At 49.2% G+C, this 20,615-nt stretch overlaps 11 protein-coding genes across 11 annotated transcripts; 7 read left to right on the forward strand and 4 right to left on the reverse strand.

Moving 5' to 3' along the window:
• Nucleotides 1-589: 589 nt before the first annotated feature.
• Nucleotides 590-3,699, forward strand: N7455_002993 (glycoside hydrolase family 35 protein; the record flags this gene model as incomplete). The annotated part of the gene is made up of 4 exons (XM_040955262.2): nt 590-824; nt 874-1,950; nt 2,008-2,509; nt 2,568-3,699. 4 exons carry the CDS (start codon nt 590-592, stop codon nt 3,697-3,699), a joined length of 2,946 nt encoding a protein of 981 aa, XP_040814361.2.
• A 401-nt stretch (nt 3,700-4,100) lies between these two features.
• N7455_002994 (tyrosine-protein phosphatase) lies at nt 4,101-5,550 on the forward strand (the record flags this gene model as incomplete). The annotated part of the gene is made up of 5 exons (XM_040955095.2): nt 4,101-4,383; nt 4,463-4,499; nt 4,600-4,679; nt 4,743-4,949; nt 5,055-5,550. Exons 1-5 carry the CDS (start codon nt 4,277-4,279, stop codon nt 5,548-5,550), a joined length of 927 nt encoding a protein of 308 aa, XP_040814421.1. The 5' UTR covers nt 4,101-4,276.
• Nucleotides 5,551-6,041: 491 nt separating this feature from the next.
• N7455_002995 (Frag1/DRAM/Sfk1 family protein) lies at nt 6,042-7,478 on the reverse strand (the record flags this gene model as incomplete). The annotated part of the gene is made up of 5 exons (XM_040955225.2): nt 7,300-7,478; nt 7,007-7,195; nt 6,864-6,945; nt 6,534-6,803; nt 6,042-6,465 (listed from the first exon to the last, which is right to left on the reverse strand). The coding sequence occupies exons 2-5, from the start codon at nt 7,059-7,061 to the stop codon at nt 6,042-6,044; spliced, it is 831 nt and encodes a 276-aa protein (XP_040814278.2). The 5' UTR covers nt 7,062-7,195; nt 7,300-7,478.
• A 699-nt stretch (nt 7,479-8,177) lies between these two features.
• On the reverse strand, nt 8,178-9,332 carry N7455_002996 (uncharacterized protein; the record flags this gene model as incomplete). The annotated part of the gene is made up of 1 exon (XM_040955152.2): nt 8,178-9,332. The coding sequence occupies one exon, from the start codon at nt 9,330-9,332 to the stop codon at nt 8,178-8,180; it is 1,155 nt and encodes a 384-aa protein (XP_040814512.2).
• A 26-nt stretch (nt 9,333-9,358) lies between these two features.
• On the reverse strand, nt 9,359-9,877 carry N7455_002997 (putative COPII vesicles protein Yip3; the record flags this gene model as incomplete). Its single annotated transcript, XM_040955267.1, has 1 exon — nt 9,359-9,877. One exon carries the CDS (start codon nt 9,875-9,877, stop codon nt 9,359-9,361), a length of 519 nt encoding a protein of 172 aa, XP_040814430.1.
• A 689-nt stretch (nt 9,878-10,566) lies between these two features.
• Nucleotides 10,567-11,876, forward strand: N7455_002998 (uncharacterized protein; the record flags this gene model as incomplete). Its single annotated transcript, XM_040955172.2, has 3 exons — nt 10,567-10,633; nt 10,683-10,748; nt 10,855-11,876. The coding sequence occupies 3 exons, from the start codon at nt 10,567-10,569 to the stop codon at nt 11,874-11,876; spliced, it is 1,155 nt and encodes a 384-aa protein (XP_040814500.1).
• Nucleotides 11,877-12,613: 737 nt separating this feature from the next.
• Nucleotides 12,614-13,153, reverse strand: N7455_002999 (uncharacterized protein; the record flags this gene model as incomplete). The annotated part of the gene is made up of 1 exon (XM_040955057.1): nt 12,614-13,153. The coding sequence occupies one exon, from the start codon at nt 13,151-13,153 to the stop codon at nt 12,614-12,616; it is 540 nt and encodes a 179-aa protein (XP_040814480.1).
• An 826-nt stretch (nt 13,154-13,979) lies between these two features.
• On the forward strand, nt 13,980-14,793 carry N7455_003000 (putative DnaJ chaperone (Caj1); the record flags this gene model as incomplete). Its single annotated transcript, XM_040955126.2, has 4 exons — nt 13,980-13,986; nt 14,042-14,053; nt 14,107-14,167; nt 14,217-14,793. The coding sequence occupies 4 exons, from the start codon at nt 13,980-13,982 to the stop codon at nt 14,791-14,793; spliced, it is 657 nt and encodes a 218-aa protein (XP_040814477.1).
• A 511-nt stretch (nt 14,794-15,304) lies between these two features.
• Nucleotides 15,305-16,523, forward strand: sec53 (phosphomannomutase SEC53). The gene is made up of 5 exons (XM_040955197.2): nt 15,305-15,452; nt 15,509-15,571; nt 15,622-15,938; nt 16,003-16,077; nt 16,138-16,523. Exons 1-5 carry the CDS (start codon nt 15,351-15,353, stop codon nt 16,385-16,387), a joined length of 807 nt encoding a protein of 268 aa, XP_040814396.1. The 5' UTR covers nt 15,305-15,350; the 3' UTR covers nt 16,388-16,523.
• Nucleotides 16,524-16,730: 207 nt separating this feature from the next.
• On the forward strand, nt 16,731-17,792 carry N7455_003002 (CCDC90 family protein; the record flags this gene model as incomplete). The annotated part of the gene is made up of 3 exons (XM_040955150.2): nt 16,731-17,262; nt 17,340-17,673; nt 17,735-17,792. 3 exons carry the CDS (start codon nt 16,731-16,733, stop codon nt 17,790-17,792), a joined length of 924 nt encoding a protein of 307 aa, XP_040814422.1.
• Nucleotides 17,793-18,711: 919 nt separating this feature from the next.
• On the forward strand, nt 18,712-20,395 carry N7455_003003 (uncharacterized protein; the record flags this gene model as incomplete). Its single annotated transcript, XM_040955235.2, has 2 exons — nt 18,712-18,754; nt 18,810-20,395. The coding sequence occupies 2 exons, from the start codon at nt 18,712-18,714 to the stop codon at nt 20,393-20,395; spliced, it is 1,629 nt and encodes a 542-aa protein (XP_040814315.2).
• Nucleotides 20,396-20,615: the final 220 nt, after the last annotated feature.

The following is a 20,615-nucleotide window of genomic DNA, read 5'->3' on the forward strand; positions in this document are numbered from 1 at the left end:
CGGAATGACATGGTCGGAACAATCGAATTACTATTGAAGAATGAAGGAAATTTGGGTGCAAAAGATGGCGACGGCAACATATCCCTTCGCCTGGCCTCACTGGCATCAGCATGGGAAGTCGTACGGTTGCTCATCATGGAGCGGATCGAGGAATCTGTAATTCCGACGGAGAGAATCGCATCAGTGTCAACAGCGCCATCATTTAACAGAGAAAAAAAAGGGGATCGATTGATGATTTACAGAATTCAAGAGTGCTATGAGAGATAGTTCCGAGGTTGAGGCTTACAAGGGTGACCGATAACAAATTGGGCAGCACATAGTACATAGTATCATCTTCTTGTTCAAATATCCCAAAATACATTCCAATTCAAATATAAAAACACCCCTGTCCGCGGTCAAAGCCATTCTCCCCGCATCTTCACGGCCCTCGAAACCCTTGAAACCCTGGAAAATTGCCTAATCTGACATCTGATCTCCAAAACATCCACCAATCCCAGCACAGGACGGGGTATCTCTATAGCGAGGACCGAACAACACCCCCATTATAACAAGTCATATTCCAAAATGGGTGCCTGCATAGTACCCAACAATGCGTTTCCTCGCCCTTCTCCCCGTCCTCCTTGGACTCATATCCAGTCATTTCGCCTCGGCGACAGATAATGGCAAGACTACTGATGTGACATGGGATAAATACAGCCTCTCCGTGAAAGGGGAAAGGGTATATGTATTTTCCGGTGAATTCCACTACCAGAGACTCCCCGTACCGGAGCTATGGCTCGACGTGTTTCAAAAGCTACGCGCAAACGGGTTTAATGCAATTTCTAGTGAGTCACTTGACAGAAACCTTTTGGCATTGATATTCATCTCGATTAGTCTACTTCTTCTGGAGTTTCCACTCCGCCTCTGAGGATACTTTCGACTTCGAGAACGGCGCCCATGACGTCCAGCGCGTTTTTTATTATGCCAAGCAGGCAGGACTGTATGTGATCGCGCGCCCGGGACCCTACTGCAATGCCGAAACCTCTGCTGGTGGTTTCGCATTGTGGGCATCTAATGGTCAAATGGGTAGCACGCGCACGAGCGCAAGCTCCTACCATGACCGATGGTATCCGTGGATCCAGAAGATCGGAAAGATTATCGCCGCAAACCAAATCACAAATGGTGGACCGGTCATTCTCAATCAGCATGAGAATGAGTTGCAGGAGACAACTCATAGTGCTGATAATACTGTTGTTAAGTACATGGAACAAGTCAAAGCCGCCTTCAGTGAAGCTGGCATCGTCGTTCCGAGTACACATAACGAGAAGGGAATGCGCTCTATGAGCTGGTCGACTGACTACCAGGATGTGGGTGGTGCCGTCAACATCTATGGTCTGGACTCCTATCCCGGGGGTCTGTCCTGCACCAACCCAGACACTGGGTTCAATCTCGTCCGCACTTATTACCAGTGGTTCCAGAATTACTCGAGTTCTCAACCTGAATACCTGCCAGAGTTCGAGGGCGGTTGGTTCTCCGCTTGGGGAGGGACTTTCTATGATCAATGTTCTACTGAGCTTTCGCCTGAATTCGCCGATGTCTATTATAAGAATAACATCGGCTCCAGAGTCACATTACAGAATATTTATATGGTTATGGGGGCAACTTCTTGGGGAAACAGTGCTGCTCCGGTTGTCTACACTTCATACGACTACTCTGCGCCCATGCGAGAGACTCGTGAGATTCGGGACAAGCTTAAGCAGACCAAGTTGATTGGGTTGTTTACTCGTGTGTCGTCCGGTCTCCTACAAACGCAAATGGAAGGGAATGGAACAGGATACACTAGTGATGCTAGCATTTATACCTGGGCCTTGCGAAACCCAGAAACCCATGCCGGTTTCTATGTTTTGGCGCACTCTACTAGTTCGTCTCGTGCTGTGACTACTACTTCGCTCAATGTCAACACCTCGGCTGGTATGTACTCCAGTGGTTGGGGGGAAGAATTGCGCTAACTTGGAGTCTACATAACAGGGGCCCTCACAATCCCCAATATCGAGTTGGCCGGCCGCCAGAGCAAAATTATAGTCACTGACTACCAAATCGGCGATGGCTCCAGCTTGCTTTACTCGTCCGCCGAGGTTTTGACCTATGCCACTCTCGATGTAGATGTCATCGTCTTCTATTTGAATATCGGACAGAAAGGAGAGTTTGTCTTCAAAGATGCACCGACCCATGTAACTTTCCAAACATACGGCAATTCGAAAGTGAGCTCCGCCACATCGGATCATGGCACCAAATACACATACACTCAAGGAGATAGCACGACCGTGCTGAAGTTCTCGCACGGCGTACTAGTCTATCTTCTCGATAAAGAGACAGCTTGGAATTTCTTCGCAGTACCAACTACTTCCAATCCACGCGTGGCTCCCAGTGAGCAAATCATTGCTCTTGGGCCATATCTCGTTCGCACTGCAAGTGTGAGCGGGAACACCGTTAGTCTTGTTGGTGATAACGCAAACACGACATCTCTCGAGTAAGTGCGATACGATGCTAGCTCTCGACCAAAGTTGTTGGCTAATATGTGATTCTAGGGTCTACACGGGCAACTCAAAGGTCACTAAGATCAAGTGGAATGGAAAGGAGATCTCAACGAAGAAAACAGCGTACGGCAGCTTAATCGGATCTGCTTCAGGAGCCCAGAATGCCAAGGTCTCGTTGCCAACCCTGAAATCATGGAAAGCACAAGACACACTTCCAGAAATCAAGCCAGGCTATGATGATTCTCGCTGGACGATCTGCAACAAAACGACCTCAGTCAACTCCGTAGCACCACTAACACTTCCCGTACTTTACTCCGGCGACTACGGCTACCACGCCGGAACGAAAATCTATCGAGGACGGTTCGACGGTGTGACCGCGACAGGCGCAAATCTCACTGTCCAGAACGGCGTCGCCGCTGGCTGGGCCGCCTGGCTAAACGGAGTCTACGTTGGCGGAGACATTGGTGATCCCGCCCTAGCCGCGACATCAGCGGAGCTACTATTCAACAGCTCCACCCTCCGCAAGACCGACAATGTTCTGACCGTTGTCATGGATTACACAGGCCACGACCAGGCAAACGTATCACCGAACGGGGCGCAAAACCCGCGCGGTATACTAGGCGCTACTCTTCTCGGTGGGGATTTCACGTCCTGGCGCATCCAAGGCAACGCAGGAGGTGAGGCCAACATCGATACCGTCCGGGGACCCATGAACGAAGGAGGTCTGTATGGGGAACGTCTTGGTTGGCATCTCCCCGGATACAAAGCGTCCAGGACGGCGACATCGGACAGTCCTCTGGACGGTGTATCTGGCGCAGCAGGCCGATTCTACACGACGACCTTCAAGCTCGACCTAGACTCCGACCTGGACGTTCCGATTGGTCTGCAGGTCGGTGCATCTGATTTCCCCGCAGTTGTCCAGATCTTCATGAATGGGTACCAGTTCGGTCATTACCTGCCGCACATCGGTCCTCAGACTAGGTTCCCTTTCCCGCCCGGGGTGATCAACAACCGGGGGGAGAATACGTTGGCGATTAGTCTGTGGGCGCTGACGGAGCAGGGGGCGAGACTGAGTCAGGTGGATCTGGTTGCATATGGGGCTTATCGTACTGGATTTGATTTCAATCACGATTGGTCCTATCTGCAGCCACAATACAAGGACAACCGGGGCCAATATGTTTAGTTGATAAATGTGTTGGCTAAGATGGTGTGACACATTGAATTTGAGATCGTCTGTTGGGTTGAAATTACTCCCGGGGTCTAGATCTAAGTAGTTCTTTGTCTCGCTCTGGTACCTGTTTCACCATCGCTTTATATGGATCCCCCTACTTCCTTGTTTTTTTTGTTAGTTACATCAGACTAAAGTACATGAAGTACTAGGAAGTTCAAAAAAAAAATCCAGACTCTAAGCCAGACCCCCGTCAATTTCTTTAGAAAATGTATACAAAAGGACCTTAGAACAGATACTTAGAAACACCCGTCTCGGCTATATATAGTCAACTCTTTCAAGGCACCAAAACACCACACAAAGTCACCAAATAGATCCCCATACCCAATGACACTTGAATAAAATGTAACTCCTAAAAAACCAAAAAAAAATCCATTGTCCAGGCGACTATCGGTCAAAACGCGATGTCTGCCCAACGTCCGTGTCCACCGCCATTTGTACTTCTCCACACGTTTAAACACGTTCCATCCTTCTCATTTCTAACCATTCTATTCCTCTGTTTATATTCACTTATATTCCCTAATTCATAATCATGTCGCGTCATAACAGCGTGGACCTAGACTCACCCGATCGGCCTTTCGACAACATCATCAATTTCCGCGATGTCGGCCGGTCGGTTAACCAATTTTGTCGCAAAGAGTGAGTTAAGACGCGTCTTTGACCCCGAGATGATATTCCTATCTCTCTCTGAGTACAAAAAATTAACAATTTCACCTAGAATCTTGAAAGAAGGCGTGTTCTTCCGCAGTGCGAGGGTAATTCTAACCCCGCTCAAATGACTCCGATGCATTGATGCGTTGTCAGAATAAGCAACCAAAAATCAAAAGAAACTAATTCGAAATTCGAAATCTCTAGCTCGATGATGCCTCAGAACGAGATATACGCCGTTTAACAGAAGAACTACAAATCCACACCGTCATTGATCTCCGTTCCCAGTATGTCGATGCACCAAAAACACCAAAAAGTCCAAAAAGTCCAAAAACTAATACCAAACACAGAACAGAACACAAAATGGGCACGCGCAAACGTCGAAGCGAAAATGCCAAATCAGATTCCGAAAAATCACCATCACCAACAGATCCAATCCCAACAAACCCCGACGAACACCTCCTCCAAATCCCCGGCTCAAAACGAGCTCTAATAAGCCTAACAGGCAAAGGCTTCGAACGCGCCTTATTATCAAAACTGGACTGGTTTACGTATCTGTAACGTCTCCCCTCTACCCTCCCCTCCCTTACCATCCACACATACAAAACACATTACACATGTACCCATATACTTGGAACAAACTAGTACTAACAACCCTCCAGCAAAACAATCGGCCTAGTAACAACCGGCTACCGCAGCGACGCAGTGCGTCTAGTATGCGGGACCGTAATGCAACCGCGCGGACTAACGGGCCTAGCCCAAGACACGCTCGATTCAAGCATGGGCGAGATCCGCTCCGTATTCGAGATCCTAGCGTGCGAGGAATCATATCCGACATTAGTGCATTGCACGCAAGGAAAAGACCGGACCGGTCTGGTTGTGTTACTTATGTTACTGCTTGTTGGGGGTGTGCCGGTTGAAGCGATTGTTGATGATTACAGTCGCTCGGAGCTGGAGCTTGTGTCGGAGTTCGAGGAGAGGATGGAGGAGATTAGGGCGATTGGGCTTGGGGAAGATTATACGCGGTGTCCGCCGGGGTTCGTTAGTGATACCACTGAATACCTTCAGACAAGGTATGGGGGTGTGAGGGGGTATTTGGAGAGGGTTGGGGTTGGGTTTGAGATGCAGGAGAGGGTTAAGGCGAAGTTTTTGGTTTGATTCTCCTTTTTTTTTTCTTTTTCTTTTTGGGAATTGGGTTTTTGGGATTGGGATTTGGATATATGGTTTAGGGTTGGGCTTTTTGTATTTGATATGGGATTTGTAGATATGATAATGACCTTGGCATTGGGATGGATCGAGCGTTTCTTATTACATGGGCATTTGGATGTGAGATAATAAATGGTGGAGGAGTGCATGTCTTCGTTTTGGGCAGCAGATCGAGAAAAGCAGTGTTATGAAAGATCCAATGGAAATAAACGTTAGGTTATTGAATTGCTATCTATATATGTAAGGAGTAAACATTCCAAGGCCAATATGTTGGCTTTAACGGTATAACGGTGTATGCCCAACTTCCCAGAAAACACCATATATAAGAGTATCCATGACAGGTATCAAAAAAAACATTAACAAAAGCAGAGTATCAGATGACATCGTGCACGTCATATAAGTAAATACAGGAACATGAAAAAAAAATCAGAAAAGGGAATTAGTTAGACCCGCTGGCCACGGTAAAAGCCGGTGGCCGGGCCCATCGAGTCATGGGTCAGCGGCTCTTCAATAGAGACACCCTCTTCACGGGTTCCACTGAATCCACCCTGGTTCATCAGGTACTTCTCACCCTGCGGCACGTGGTTTCGGGTGCGCACGGAAGGCAATAGATCGACGACAAAGGAAAGAACGTAACCGGTGAAGACGAAAGCAATGGTCCACTCGAGAACCGCGCCGGGGTTTTGCTTAGAAGACTGGTTGCTACCGATGCAGACACCGAAGCCAATAGCGAGTGCGAGCTCGACGATGACGAAGACAAGCTTGATGAAGAAACTGACGAGCAAGACACGGTGCTCGCGACGGTAGAAGATTCCGATACGGAGGTACTCGATACAAACCAAGATGGCACTAATGACGTATCCAGCACTGGAGAGAAAAATGGATTGGTTAGTTGGCTGTTGGCTGCATAATTCCAAGAGTTGGGCAGGACTCACATGAACAGGCCGATGAACCCATCGTGCAATTTCGGGTGGCGGAGTGTATCAAAGACGGAGAGCAGAATCAGACCCGCAGCACCGGCAATCGCAAAGAAGATTGAAAGAATAGCGCATGTCTTGTCCAATCTACCTTTGTTCGAGGCCAACTGGTTGGAGTGTCGAAGCCAGCGCTCGGAGAGGAAAGCTAGATCGAGAAAGACGACGGTGACAGCGCTGCCTGCAACGAACAGCGGCTTTAATCCTTGCGCTCCGACATCTGAAATGTACCTATAACAATCCCGTTAGCGCATAGAGGTGGGGGCTAATGGGGCGGAGAAGAAAACATACGCAATGGTCTGTCCGTCATCCATACTGGCGTAGTGCGGTCTCCCATCTTCAACCCATGTGACCAGCATGGCAATCAACATTGCTAAGACCCTGTTAGCTGCAGCCCAAAACAAGATCTCCATTTCAGTGCAGGGATGCCTTACCAACCCACATGCAGGCTGACACCAATGGAAACATCCAAAACGATATAATCCACATCTTTGCGACTTGTTTGAGTTGTATTTCGAGGCCGATTCCGATGCAATGAAGGTATGTGAGGTTTTTGTATGTCCGCTAAAAGTCCAATTCAAAAGACAGTAGAGGATTGAGAGCACAGCAATGCGCACGTGAGCCTAATGATCCTGTCAGTCGCAGCTTCTCCAATATCGGTGATTCCATGTATAGGATAGAAAGAAGGTATGGATTCGAGGTATGATTCCCCAATCATGCCACTCACCTATGTCCCTGTATTTATTTACAATGTATCACAGGAATACAGCATTCCAGGTTCAAAATGATAAATCTTAAAAGGGGGCGACAGTGGCGCTTAGATGACAAAAGGGATGTCAAATTGGAACCGGGACAACGATGATGCGCAAGGGTATCGATATATATGTATTCTTTTTTTTTTGGTATACCCAATGGGTTATTAGACACCTTGAAAGGAGAAGCAGAGTGAAAAAGAAAGGATTTAAGCCATATTAGAATAATTTAGACGCCCCTATGGAGATTAGAAAAACGACGTCATTTCCAGGACTGCCAAGGCAGGGAAAAGGCAGAAAAATTGTGCGCCCCCACAGCCTAGTCCAATGGATCAGCCTCAATATTTACTCGAATGGTGACTTGGAGTTAGATTAGTGTACCTCTAGTATAGAGTACTATTAATATTGGCAATCCCCGAGGCCATAACATGAATTGCCTGTTCCAAGGTTATCCTCTGATCGGCGGATACGCCGGGTGGCTGAATACTTGGCGAAAAAAACTAAATCGAAGGTTTGGAGGCTGACAGATTACACAATGGAGTACGGAGTACATCCGTATACATACATATGGAGATGCAATCAGATGTCAGACGCTTTCAGTCATGTTGCATCGGTCCACTTATATTCTATTAAACTTCAACATATTCCAAGCCTTACAAAGATCTACATGTACATCAATGCGCAAAAAGTGGAAATAATAATATGCTTGTAGTCCAAGACCGGTCTACCTAAAAACGCCTCGCGGTACGGAAAGACCGCAATGATGGAATCAAAAACAGTAAAGCAGAAAAGAAAAAAAATCCCCAGACCGAAAGTAATTTTAGATAGGGCAACGTTGAGAGACACGTCATCTTCATCGACTGGTCCGTTTACGAGTGGTTCCAGTAACCGGCCGTCTCTGCGCAACTGCAGCTGGGGCCTTGCGCTCAGCCACCTTGGCCACCTTGACGATCTGCACTTCATCCTCGCTGCTCTCCGATTCTTCACTGGATTCCTCCGACCCCAACTTGGATGGAGCTAGAGTGGGAGCTGGAGCTAGGTCGCCCGGTGTCGATACTGTGCCTTGTGGTGGACGTTTCCCCGGAGATTGAGATTGATAAGCCGGGTATGGAAGACTTGAAGGATAACTCATTCGATTCTGCTGTCCAGCCCGGAGATCCGTGGGAACCTGTGGTTGGTATGGCGCGGGTTCCCCGTATGGGCTCATCTGCATGGTATTGTAGTAGGGTGGTGCCCATTGAGGATCGTCTGGCAGTGGCCGTGGGAAAACAGGCGCTTGTTGCATCGATTGTGGTCGGCCATTAGGGGCAAAGCGCTCGGGAGTGTATGGTGGGTAGGGAGGTCGAAGAGGTGAGTTGGACTGCTGGGGGCGAAGAGATTGTGTTGTTGGGGTCCGGGGACGAGCAGAAGATGAGCTGGACGGTCGGCTATTGGCTGTCCCTCGAGCCCAGGTGCTGTGTGCATCAGGCGTAAAGGTCGGATAGGCGCCGGACAGCTGCTCTGGTGCAACAACTGCACTTCGTCGAGATGATGGACGCGATGTCCCCTTGACAGAAGCGGCGGACGGGCGCCGGCTTCTGCTTGTACCGTCCGTCTGTTGGCGCTTGCGCTCCAAGGCCTCCAGTTCGCGTTTCGACAGCCGGACGTTTTTCTTTCCCAGAACTTGAGCACGGCGAATCCGCTCGAGCGCTGTGTCCACCAATTGATCTTCCTTGTCCCGCATGGCCAACTGCATCGCATAGGCCACCGTGCTATCCTCATGGTCGTATAGATCGTATTCTCCTCCCTCAACTGATTCAGATTCATCCGTCAAGTCCTCATAATCCACAGGTCGCCTCCGCGGCCCTCGCCCTCCATACTCCTGCCTGTACCGACCGCTCCGCACCAGCTCCCGCCCGTATACATCCTCCTCACTATCCACCTCCTCCAGTCGTGTCTCCTCCCAAGCCGCGCGTCCCCTAGTATTTCTCCCCGTTCGTGCCCCCGGTGGTCTTCCCCATGAGGGCATATCAAAAGGAGCTCGCGGCCGACCACCTAGACCGCCTCCTCGGAAAAAGCATTCTCGATCGGCTTATCCAAAAACGCAGCGTGGCCGAAAACGGTCACGCCAGTAGCGCCAATCAACCACAGGGCAGTCGTGAGGGGGGAAGCCCAGATGCCGATGGGGACACCGACGATGAGTAGTCCGGTGTAGAGCTGCGAAGTGGTGAAGCGAGAGAAGCCCAGATCGAGATCCCGACCTTGCAACATGTTGATTCCGTAGAGACCACAGCTCACAAAGATCATGTCGAACAGCAGCACCAAGTTGGTCAGCAAGCTGTAGATGCTGAGCATCACAAAGACGACGGCATAGTTGCTAGAGAAGTAGGACAGGTTGTAATTGACTCGGCTCTGGGCTTCACCGAAGTTGGCTGGCTTGGAAAGGCGCTTGACATCGAGGAACTCGGAAATCGGGCGCAGGTTGGCGAAGCGTGTACTCAACGAGGTGCTGCGGAGGTTGTTGAAGCGATCGCCAAAACGCGAAGTGATCGCATCAATTGGAATAGAAACCATTTTGAATGAGAAAGAGGTTGAGAAGGGGGAGGAAAGAATATAAAGGTTGAAAATGGGACAGGTAATAAAGTGATAGAGTGGACAAAGTGGATAGAGAGGAAAGAGAGTCAGAGAGCCGGAAACAACACGTCGGAGAGGCAGTCACTTTTTTTTTGGGCCTTTTCCCCTTTCGACTATTTTTTTAGTCAGAGCACGGTTGTTTCACCAAGCCAAGTATCAAGTAATATAAGATGAATAAGATGAAATAGGGTAGTTAGAGGAGTGTTAGGTAGAAACAATAACAAAAATACTTAGGTAGACCCTAATAATAGGAACGGGTCCCTGAGGTCATCCAATTCCTGGGCTCCCTAGGAGTCCTTCAGGCTGAAGAAACAGAAGAAAGGAATCAACTATAGAAATCTAGATCCTTCTCTTTATATATACCCCTACGAATACGCTCAGATGCAATAATTCATGCAGAGCCCAACTATATTTTCCCCTCAAAAGCCAAAAAGAAAAAAAAAAGGTAAAAAAAGGATGAAACAGCCAAAAAAACAGTAAAAACACCAAGTCGATTGGGGCCACGTTTGGTTCTTGGATAAACGCCCGACCGCTTTTTTTGCCTACATGTCCTCCACTAACACACAGCTTATTCGTTCATTTCTATACTTCTCTCGTTTCTGGCTTCTGCGGCATTGACCGCTATCACCATGAAGTCATTTGCCTTTTTATCGCTCTTCGTCTTCTTCGGCCTCGTCGCTGCTTGGTCCAAAGAAGGTGGGTATCTGTTTACCCCGGAGAAACTCCCATACTGACCTCGAAACAGACTATGAGATTTTTGGGCTCCAAAATGATGTGGCCACAAATGAAGGTGCCAATGTGACTTTCTACGGTATGTGATGTCTTGCTAACATTGCCATTGACTTGCATTTTCTTTCCGTTTCATTTTTATTTTCATCATCAGGGATACGTATCTAACTTCTATACCCGACCTGCAGACCTCCTCGAGATCCGTCCCAATGCCAATCAGGAACAAATCACCAAGGCCTACCGCAAGAAGTCGAGAACCATCCACCCGGACAAGGTCAAGCGCGCCTTCATCGCCAACTACGCCAAGGACAAGAGCAAGGCCAAGTCCAACCAGGGGGTCAATGTCAACAAGGGACCTACTCAGCGCGAGATTGACGCCGCAGTCAAGAACGCCGACGCCCGCTCTGCCCGTCTGAACCTCGTCGCCAACGTCCTGCGCGGCCCCAACCGCCAGCGTTACGACCACTTCCTCAAGAATGGCTTCCCCCTGTGGAAGGGTACCGGATACTACTACTCGCGCTTCCGTCCTGGTCTGGGCTCCGTGCTGGCGGGTCTGTTCCTAGTTTTCGGTGGTGGTGCTCACTACGCCGCGCTAGTCCTTAGCTGGAAGCGCCAGCGCGAGTTTGTGGATCGCTACATTCGCCAGGCCCGCAGAGCCGCCTGGGGCGATGAAATGGCTGTTCCTGGAATCGACTCAGTCGCCGCCGCGCCTCCCCCTCCTGCCCCCGAATCCGGCGAAGCTGGTGCCGTGGCTGTCAACCGTCGCCAAAAGCGCATGATGGATAAGGAGAACAAGAAGGACAAGAAGGGAGGTGGTGCCCGTGTGACCGCTCGTGCTTCCTCTGGTACCTCTACCCCTACCGAGCAGGTGGCTAGCACTGGCGAGCGCAAGCGCGTCGTTGCTGAGAATGGAAAGACCCTGATTGTCGATTCTATTGGAAGTGTGTTCTTGGAAGAGCAGAACGAGGCTGGCGAACGCCAGGAGTTCTTGCTCGACATTGATCAGATTGAACGCCCCTCTATCCGTGAGACAATGGTGTTCAAGCTTCCCATCTGGTGCTTCAACAAGACTGTTGGTCGCGTGTTGGGATCTTCCGCTGAGGAGGAAGTGGATTCTGATGAGGCTGAGGAGCTGGTTGAGGAAGCTGAGACCACTGCCACTTCAAACTCTCGCTCTCGGAAGCGTAACAAGCGCTCCCAGCGATCATAGACTTGGACAGTTGTATTGCTGCACCTCGGGCGTTGGCCGTTGCTTTCTCTGCCCGCGGGCTGATCACAAAAGTTCCCCAAGGCTGTTTTACTATAGAATTCCTGCTCGGTGTTGGCAATACCCAAGTTGGAACCAAAATGTACACATAATCTTTTTTTCTCAAATCCAAAACTTAAAGGCAGAATGATGTTGGTCAACTACTGGTCATTGATATGCCGTATATGGTCAAACGTTACAGTACGATATTTACTCCCTCCTTGCAGATCCATCTCATATCTGTCGTACTGCGAGTATCCCCGCAAAGATCGGTCTGCCAGAGGGCCAGTGCACTTCCCCAACTGCAAACACAACTAGTGCGGTGTACAGCTGTCCGATACTACCATACCCACAGGCTTGGGCACCAACACTGGGCTAGTTTAGTATAAATAGGAGACCTCATTGTATTTCTAGACTTGTTTCGCATTCTCAGATGTTTCATTGCTGGTACAAAACAACAACTTTTCCAAATAAATCAATTCTATCGAACACACGGGCCTCCCAGTTCATGACAACATCGAAAATGGCAAAGTCCAACGAGCAAAAAGGACTGGGAGGTATAAAAGCAAAAAAGCAGAAAAAGGACAGTAGGTGTATATCGTGATCGTCATGTGTTGAATTCAAGAAAGCATTGCAAATCGTGGAAAAAGAACCTCAAGCTCCGGAGGTCAAACAGAACAGCCTGTGCCAGGGGACCTCGCCTACGCAAACATCTTGGCAATGTTCATAAGACTGCTAATGTTCTCCGACATACCCCTACCACCAGCACCAGCACCACTCGGCTTCGCCGCGCCACCAAGGGCACTGGTAACAGCATGCGGCAAGCGAATGCCAATCATAGCAAGCAGCTTCGGCAGAACACCGCTAGTCAGAAGCGGCACGATAACCATCATAAAGACCTTCATAGGGTTTCGACGGGCCCAGCGATAGATATCGCGGAAGAGACGCTTGATGTCGCGGAGCATGCGCTGGACGAATCCCTGGCGGGGGCGGGCCCGTCGCGACGAAGATGAGAACGACGAGAACACAGATGGGCTTGATCGGCCTCCTGTTCGGCCTCCGCCTAGCCCGCCTAGCCCGCCGAAGAAAGATGGCGCTGAGTTTCGCGTATGGTGCGTGGAGGAGTAACCGGATTTGCTGCGTCTGCTGTGCGTGCTGTGCGAGCTGGGTGTTGGTGATGACCGGCGCCGCACGTATCCTCCCGATGAAACTGCGCTGGATGTACCGTCGAACCAACCCATTGTGTTGGTGATGCTGAGGCTGAGGCTGAGGCTGAGGCTGGTTACGGGTGCGAGTTTGTGCGCTTTGGGTCAGGCCGGTGAATGATGTGTCTGGTCTGAAGCGGACGGGTTGGGTGTTAGGAGAGGGATTGGATTGTGGTAGGTTGGTACACAGAGGAAGGTGGGTTTGAGATGCTGCTGCGTAACAATGCCCCTGATTATCTCTTTGAAACCTTTTTTTTGGCTTTCTGTGTGGCAATTGAAAGAATGAAAAGAGACAGATGCAAGTCAGCCACTAGCTGCTGCGGAGATGCGCAATCTGAGGTCTAGGCCGATGTGTGCACCCGCTTTTGCGGATTTTCTATGCAGGAAATATCTTTTGACAGCTGGCACAATTGAGATTCTAAGAGGGGGTCGTGGATAATACTGGATGCTAATTTCAGACGAATCAGAGATCTTCAGATGAGATTGATCAGTCACCCCCTGGCGGAATAAAGGTGGCTGGGGTGTTTGACCGGCTAAACTTAGTCGTAAACCGCATTGTGCGGTAGGTAAAGTACCCCAGATAGTCAAGCAATCCACTCTCAAGTGGTAGACATAATAATCATCTCAAAATCATATTGAAATACGTATTCTGTATGTACATACATCGATGTAGTTGTTTAAAATCCAATATCAACGAACACTTGAACCGTGGAACCTGATGGAGATCAATGCCTCAGGCGACAACGACGTCACTGCATGTGATGGCCTACCATGGAAGACTCTCTCCAAATTCTTCTTCGAGTCTATCATTAGTCTAACATAATACGTCTTTTCTTGCTGAATCCCATATCAAGGTGTGACCATGTCAAGTATGTTAATTTTACTCCCACCCTCTTACCAAAATCTATACTAACTCTCGACCAGGCCCCAATTACTGTAAGACCGATTCTGAAGGCCCAACCGATACCATTCCAACTAACATGTACCAGACAAGACTCTGGAAATCACCCAAGATGCCACCCAACAACAAATCCGCACCGCATATAAGAGGTGAGTGTACCACAACTCGCCTTGAAATGACCCCTCTAACCAACTCTAGGGAATCACTGAAATCCCACCCCGATCGAGTCCCCATCGACTCTCCAGAGCGACCCTCACGCACAAGGAAATTCCAAGAAATCAACGACGCCTACTATACCCTATCTGACCCCGCGCGGCGCCGGGAATATGACGCTACTCGCGCATACCAAGCAGCCGAGGAGGAAGCAGAAGCGGAAGTCCCACCAACCGGCGCCGGTGGTTTCCCCTGGTCCAGCTTTGGATTCGGCGGGAACCGCGATGACCGTGACAATGACCAGTTCGGCTCCGTCTTTGAAGAGATGCTGCGCGAAGAGGGTCTCGCCGAAGAGAGCGAGGGAGAGGGCGGGAGGCGGACTCGCCCAACCGGAAGATTCTGGTCACTGGTTGGGGGTGTCAGTGGCGGTGCTATGGGCTTCATTGTTGGCAATTTGCCTGGTGCGCTGGCTGGCGCTGTTGCGGGTAATCGTCTCGGCGCGGTCCGCGATGCTAAGGGCAAAAGTGTCTATGAGGTTTTCTTGGACCTTCCAACGCAGGATCGGACGCGGCTTCTAAGTGAACTTGCGGCGAAGGTCTTCCAGTCTACTATGGGACGCTGAGTTTCTCTATTTCTGGTTTGCTGAGCGGTTTGGGCGTTAGGGATTTGGGAGCTGGTTGTTACAGTCTCGGTAGGAATTGGGTTGGGTTGCATATTCCGGCTGTACATGTCTACGTGGCTATGTACCACTTGTTACAGTAAGAAATGCATATCTCAGGTATATAACAAATAGTTAAGATAATTCTCGAATGCACATGTTTAACTCGTTCTGATCTGATAATTGACCCCTCGGTTTCTTATCGATAACAGCCAGGCACCAGTCTAGATGTCCATGCGCAACATAGCACAGTCCAGAATGGCAACATATACAAGATTAATTATATCATGATCCTAATGAGTCATTATTAGATGCAATAAACATCTTCTCTAAAAACAAATGAAACAGACCAGGTGGCCTTCTCTCTGCTTCTGGACCCAATGGCCTTGCGCTAAGCTCCCGCCTTCACTCACCGCTTGCGGCCAAAATGGGCCCCTCTGTCTATATTTACCCCCAAGTTGCCCGCAATTTTTATCTTTGACAAATTCTTTATTAAGACTCAATTGAATAAATCCTTCAAAATGACTGAAGCTGCCAGTGTTTACCCTTCGTTGGAGAACCGTCCCATCAAGAACACGGTTGTTCTGTTCGATGTTGACGAGACTCTCACCCCCGCAAGACGGGTAGGTTGCGACGAGACTCGCTGCTGTTCAATTATACTAATATATTTCTTTTACAGCATGCCTCGCCAGAGATGCTCGAATTGCTCTCTCGATTGCGTCACAAGTGCGCTATTGGATTCGTTCGTCTCCTCCCAAACAATACACCCACCCCGTTCCTAACATGAATCAGGTTGGCGGCTCGAACCTTGTGAAGCAGCAAGAGCAGCTTGGATCATCCACCATCGATGTTACCACTATGTTCGATTTCTGCTTCTCCGAAAACGGTCTGACCGCATTCCGTCTCGGCAAGTCGCTTGCCAGCAACAACTTCATTCAGTGGCTTGGGGAGGACAAGTACCAAGCGCTGGTCGACTTCGTTCTCAAGTTCATTGCCAACACCAAGTTGCCCCGCAAGCGCGGTACTTTTGTTGAGTTCCGGAATGGAATGGTCAACATTAGCCCTGTTGGACGTGCTGCCAGCGTCGAGGAACGTGATGAGTTCGAAGCGTACGTATTGATCTTGTATTCCCATTTCCACATAAATGGACTGGCTGACTGACCTGCGCTATAGCTTTGACAAGATCCACAACATCAGAAAGACCCTGGTGGAGTCCTTGAAGAAGGAGTTCCCCGACTACGGTCTCACGTAAGTCTTTATCCGGCGAGGTTTACTTGTCATATGGTGCTAATCAATCTGCCAACATAGCTACTCTATTGGTGGTCAAATCTCTTTCGATGTCTTCCCCACTGGTTGGGACAAGACCTACTGCCTGCAGCACATCGAGGCTGAAAAGGGCATCTCTGGTATCGAATACAAGACCATCCACTTCTTCGGCGACAAGACTTTCGTCGGAGGAAACGATTATGAGATCTACGAAGACCCTCGCACCATTGGACACTCCGTTGATGGTCCCCAAGATACCATCGATCAGCTGAAGAAGCTGTTTGACTTATAGATACGAGGTTGGATTTGAGTGTCAGGTAGCCGAAAGGGCATGGATTTGTGATAGCGTTTACATGCGAACTCTGATTTGGATATTTTCTGAAAACAGTTTTAGTCAAAGATCGATCAAAATAATCCTCTAATTGCATGAAATGAGAATTTACCCAACTCTACAATAACCTGTTGGATAATGCGGGTAAAATGTGGGCACCGCCGGGAAACTGAAAGCGTCGATCCATCCATCTTTCCGATCCCCTTTAGTCATCCCGGGATATTCCAAGCTTTCTCTTCTGCGTCACTTCTAATCGGTTTCAAGTACACTTGAATAAATTATTCGCTTGCCCGCTGTCCTTGACATGGCGCCTCAAAAACATGTCGCGGATGTCCCGCGCAATATCCTTCCCCGCCTGACTTGGAACAGCTCCTCTTCGCGTCCTTCCGTTACCGTCACCCACCATCCCGCGCTTGCAACAAGTCAAAGACGGCCACTTCCTCAAGCCTGGAGTCCCGTAAAGCGACGATTCAGTTCCCTAACCCCACCTTCCCAGTCTTCCCAGCTCATCTCCACATCCTCCCGGGATGCTATCTCCGGATATCTCGTTTCCCGAGGAACCTCTATAACCACGCCGGCAACGTCGAACACAACCCCCCGCGGCAATCCGATCCGACACAATGGCGTATATGTGGCTACATACCATCCCGCTCGTCGCGCCTTTCATGCGACACCAGTCCGGCCCCGCGATCACCACTTTGATACCCTGAAATTCGTGAAACGCCTCCAAGCGGAGGGCTTTAGCGAGGAGCAGTCCGTAGCAATGATGCGGGTACTGAACGATATCATTCAAGAGTCAATCCAGAATCTTACCAGGACAATGGTGCTCCGAGAAGGTATGTGAAGGCGTCTTCTATCGCGCATCCGTGCTTTATAATGCTCGTCGGAGATCTAACGGGAAACGATTTGCTAGACTCGGAGAGATCAACTTATACACAAAAAGTGGACTTTGCCAAATTACGTTCCGAACTACTCAACGCAGACTCGACTGAGGCACAGTTGACTCGTTCATCACACGAGAAGATCGCAGCAGACCTCGCCAAACTCAACTCGCGACTTCGGGATGAGATTGGACGGACACAAGCCTCGGTCCGATTGGATCTGAACCTTGAGAAGGGTCGGATACGCGAGGAAGCAAATGGCCAAGAAATGCGTATCAAGGAGACTGAAACGCGAATCGAGCAGGAGGTTGCTGGATTACGGGAACGAGTGGAGGCTGTCAAGTTCTCGACGTTGCAGTGGCTTATGTATGATTTCCGAAGTCTTTTACTGATGCGCGAGCTTATGCTGACTTTCTTTTCTCTACAGGGGTGTCTGTACCGGTACCGCGGCCCTTATTCTTGGTGCCTGGCGCTTGTTTATGTAAATTGGGGCAAAAGTCTGCATGGGATATGGAGTGATTGTTTTTGGCTTGCTTTACATGAGACATTTGATCTCTCACAACTTCTCTTTCTTTTTGTACACTATACTCTCTACTCGTCTAGCCGTGCTATGTTGCCATATGGGTTTAGACAATACCAAGCATTTCTTGGTCAATATCAATGGAAACCATTGGATAATTCAAATGCCAGGGCATATTCTGCGTAATAATAGTCCCAGGGGGGTTACATAGGGCTTGCGTCGGAAGTCCGTCGCACCTTCCCCTCTTTATGCGTCTTATCGTCAGGGGCAAGTCTACAAGATCACCTCATATTATGCAAGAGCCACTTCCAAGGTTACATACAAGCCTTTAACCACCCGTCTTTGATAGAATACAATGTCCTAACTAGTCCAGAGATAACATGCTAGTCTCTCCAACAGATCCGCAATCCCCCATGGAGCATTGCTTTACCCGGCTAGCGGCATGGCTGTTATATATTCTTCTCCTCTGCCTCGTGATCACACTTTGCAATGCTTTAAAATCGTATCGCAGGCCCTGGAATCCATCTTCAGTGCGGGCGCTTAATCAAGAGCCACTGAAACCCCAAGAGACGTACACTGCGAACATTGTTTGGCCTATTGATCATTGCGATTTGAACTCAAAGGTGAACGACACCCGCAGCAAGCTGAGAAGAGCCAATCCAAGCTCCGGACTACTCGTGATTATGGTTCTGATCGCCATATGTGGATTGTTGCTTTTGGGGCATCTCCCATCGGCTTCCTGTCTCCAAAGCGGATTGCAATCTATTGCAGGCTTCTCCTCCCAGACACCTAGCTCGACTGGTTTGTAAGAGTTTTTCCAGCTCTATCAGCCAATATCGCTCGGTTTCAGTGGAAACAACAACTGCAATGTCGAGATATTGCTTATGGATCATGTTTTTGGCGCCAGTTATGGAGCACCGTTTGTTGGTAAGAGGTCTCGAAAGTTGCTTCTAGCGGTGGTCTAATCTTGCAACTTATCTAGGCGAATATGAACCCCCCAGCTGTGACTTTGATACTGTACGAATCAATCTCACAGTTACCTCCCGGGGGAGGCAGCTTGACCGCCTGGCTCTCATGTATCTTGGAGACAATGAGGTGTTCCGGACCTCAACGGCAGAGCCAACAGCCGATGGGATTGTCTGGACCTATATCAAAGAGATGTCGCAGTATAACTCGCTATGGAAGAGTCCCCAGAAGCTGATATTTGACTTGGGAAATATCATTAACGATGTCTATACCGGCTCGTTCAATGCCACGCTAATAGCACACTTCTCTGCGGAGCAGAATGTCAAAACTGCGGATATCATTCTTCCAATTTCTGCCAAAAAGTCAGCATCAAACTCTTCAAGTGCCTTCCAACTTCCCACAGACAACACAACGGTCTTGTACGAGATCCCTGCTGCGGCATCGCGTGCTGTTGTGTCGATATCGGCATGTGGGCAATCAGAAGAAGAGTTCTGGTGGTCTAATGTCTTCTCGGAGGATACCCAAGACTTTGAAAGTACTGTCGGTGGGCTATATGGGTACACTCCTTTTCGTGAAGTCCAGCTCTATATCGATGGGATCCTTGCGGGGCTTGTCTGGCCATTCCCTATTATTTTCACGGGAGGCGTGACCCCGGGATTCTGGCGTCCGGTCGTTGGGACTGATGCATTTGACCTTCGCCAGTCGGAGATTGATATTTCCCCATTTCTCCCTATGGTTCAAGACGAGAAGCAACATTCATTTGAGATCCGTGTGACTGGTCTTAATGTCTCGACAGATGGGAGCGCCACATTTGCAAACACTGTGGGCTCATATTGGGTTGTCACAGGAAATATTTTCATATATATCGATAACGACAGCTCCGCCTCTAAAGCCACTATTACTAGGGACAACAGTCGGCCCACCGTGGATGCTCCCTTGCCAGTGTTTGCTGTGACTCGGAATCTTGTACAAAGTAAGACCGGGGGAAACGACTCCTTGTCATACTCTGTGGTTGTCGAGCGAGTCTTCAGTGCAACCTCTTCTCTGTACTCATGGTCTCAGACACTATCCTTCTCCAACCATGGTTTCCTCAACCAGCAGGGATACAGTCAAGTTAACAGACAGCTCACAACTGGCAAGAACACTATCACCGAGCTTGGGGATACGCCCATCTCAAACAATATGGCATTCCAATACCCCTTGGTTGTCAATGCAACTTACGGCATCACATCGAATGAGACGACGATTGACTCTTGGATGAAAAGAGGCCTCGAGTTTGAGGCAACAGGAGGGCTCGGTATTTCCACTTACACCTTGACATCGGGACCATCATACCTACACACAAGTCAGTCTGGCACGGCGCAGTATAAATCCGTCACTGGAGGAAAGTCAAGCTCTTGGGGCGACACTATCAATGTGTTTGACAGTCAGGCAAATGGGCGATCATACCACCGATCTGTTCATGCTGCCAATGGTACTGTTGTTTCTGACACCGACCCTAAAGGCAAGACATCGGCTTCTTCTGCACAAGATCGTGGGGATACTGGGAGAGATAGTGTGAGGGCTATAATTGGAAAGGGACCTGGAGCTCTTGTAAACTAAGGAGGGTGACATAATATGAAGAGTTCCGGACGTCAAGGTTGCAATGTAGACAATATCCCGTTTGGGACACGGAGGTGGGATACAACGCGTCATGACGGAGGAGCGTTAATAGTGAGTTATTATGATGTCGTAGAAAATCCAAGAATTGCTTTTACACAAGATTAAATTGGAGATGAGGCAAGGTCGTAGATCGTCATTTACCTTTGTTTTGACATATCAG

Source organism: Penicillium solitum (genome assembly GCF_028829755.1).
Source record: "Penicillium solitum strain IBT 25940 chromosome Unknown utg000001l_segment0_segment0, whole genome shotgun sequence".
Lineage (NCBI taxonomy): Eukaryota > Fungi > Ascomycota > Eurotiomycetes > Eurotiales > Aspergillaceae > Penicillium > Penicillium solitum.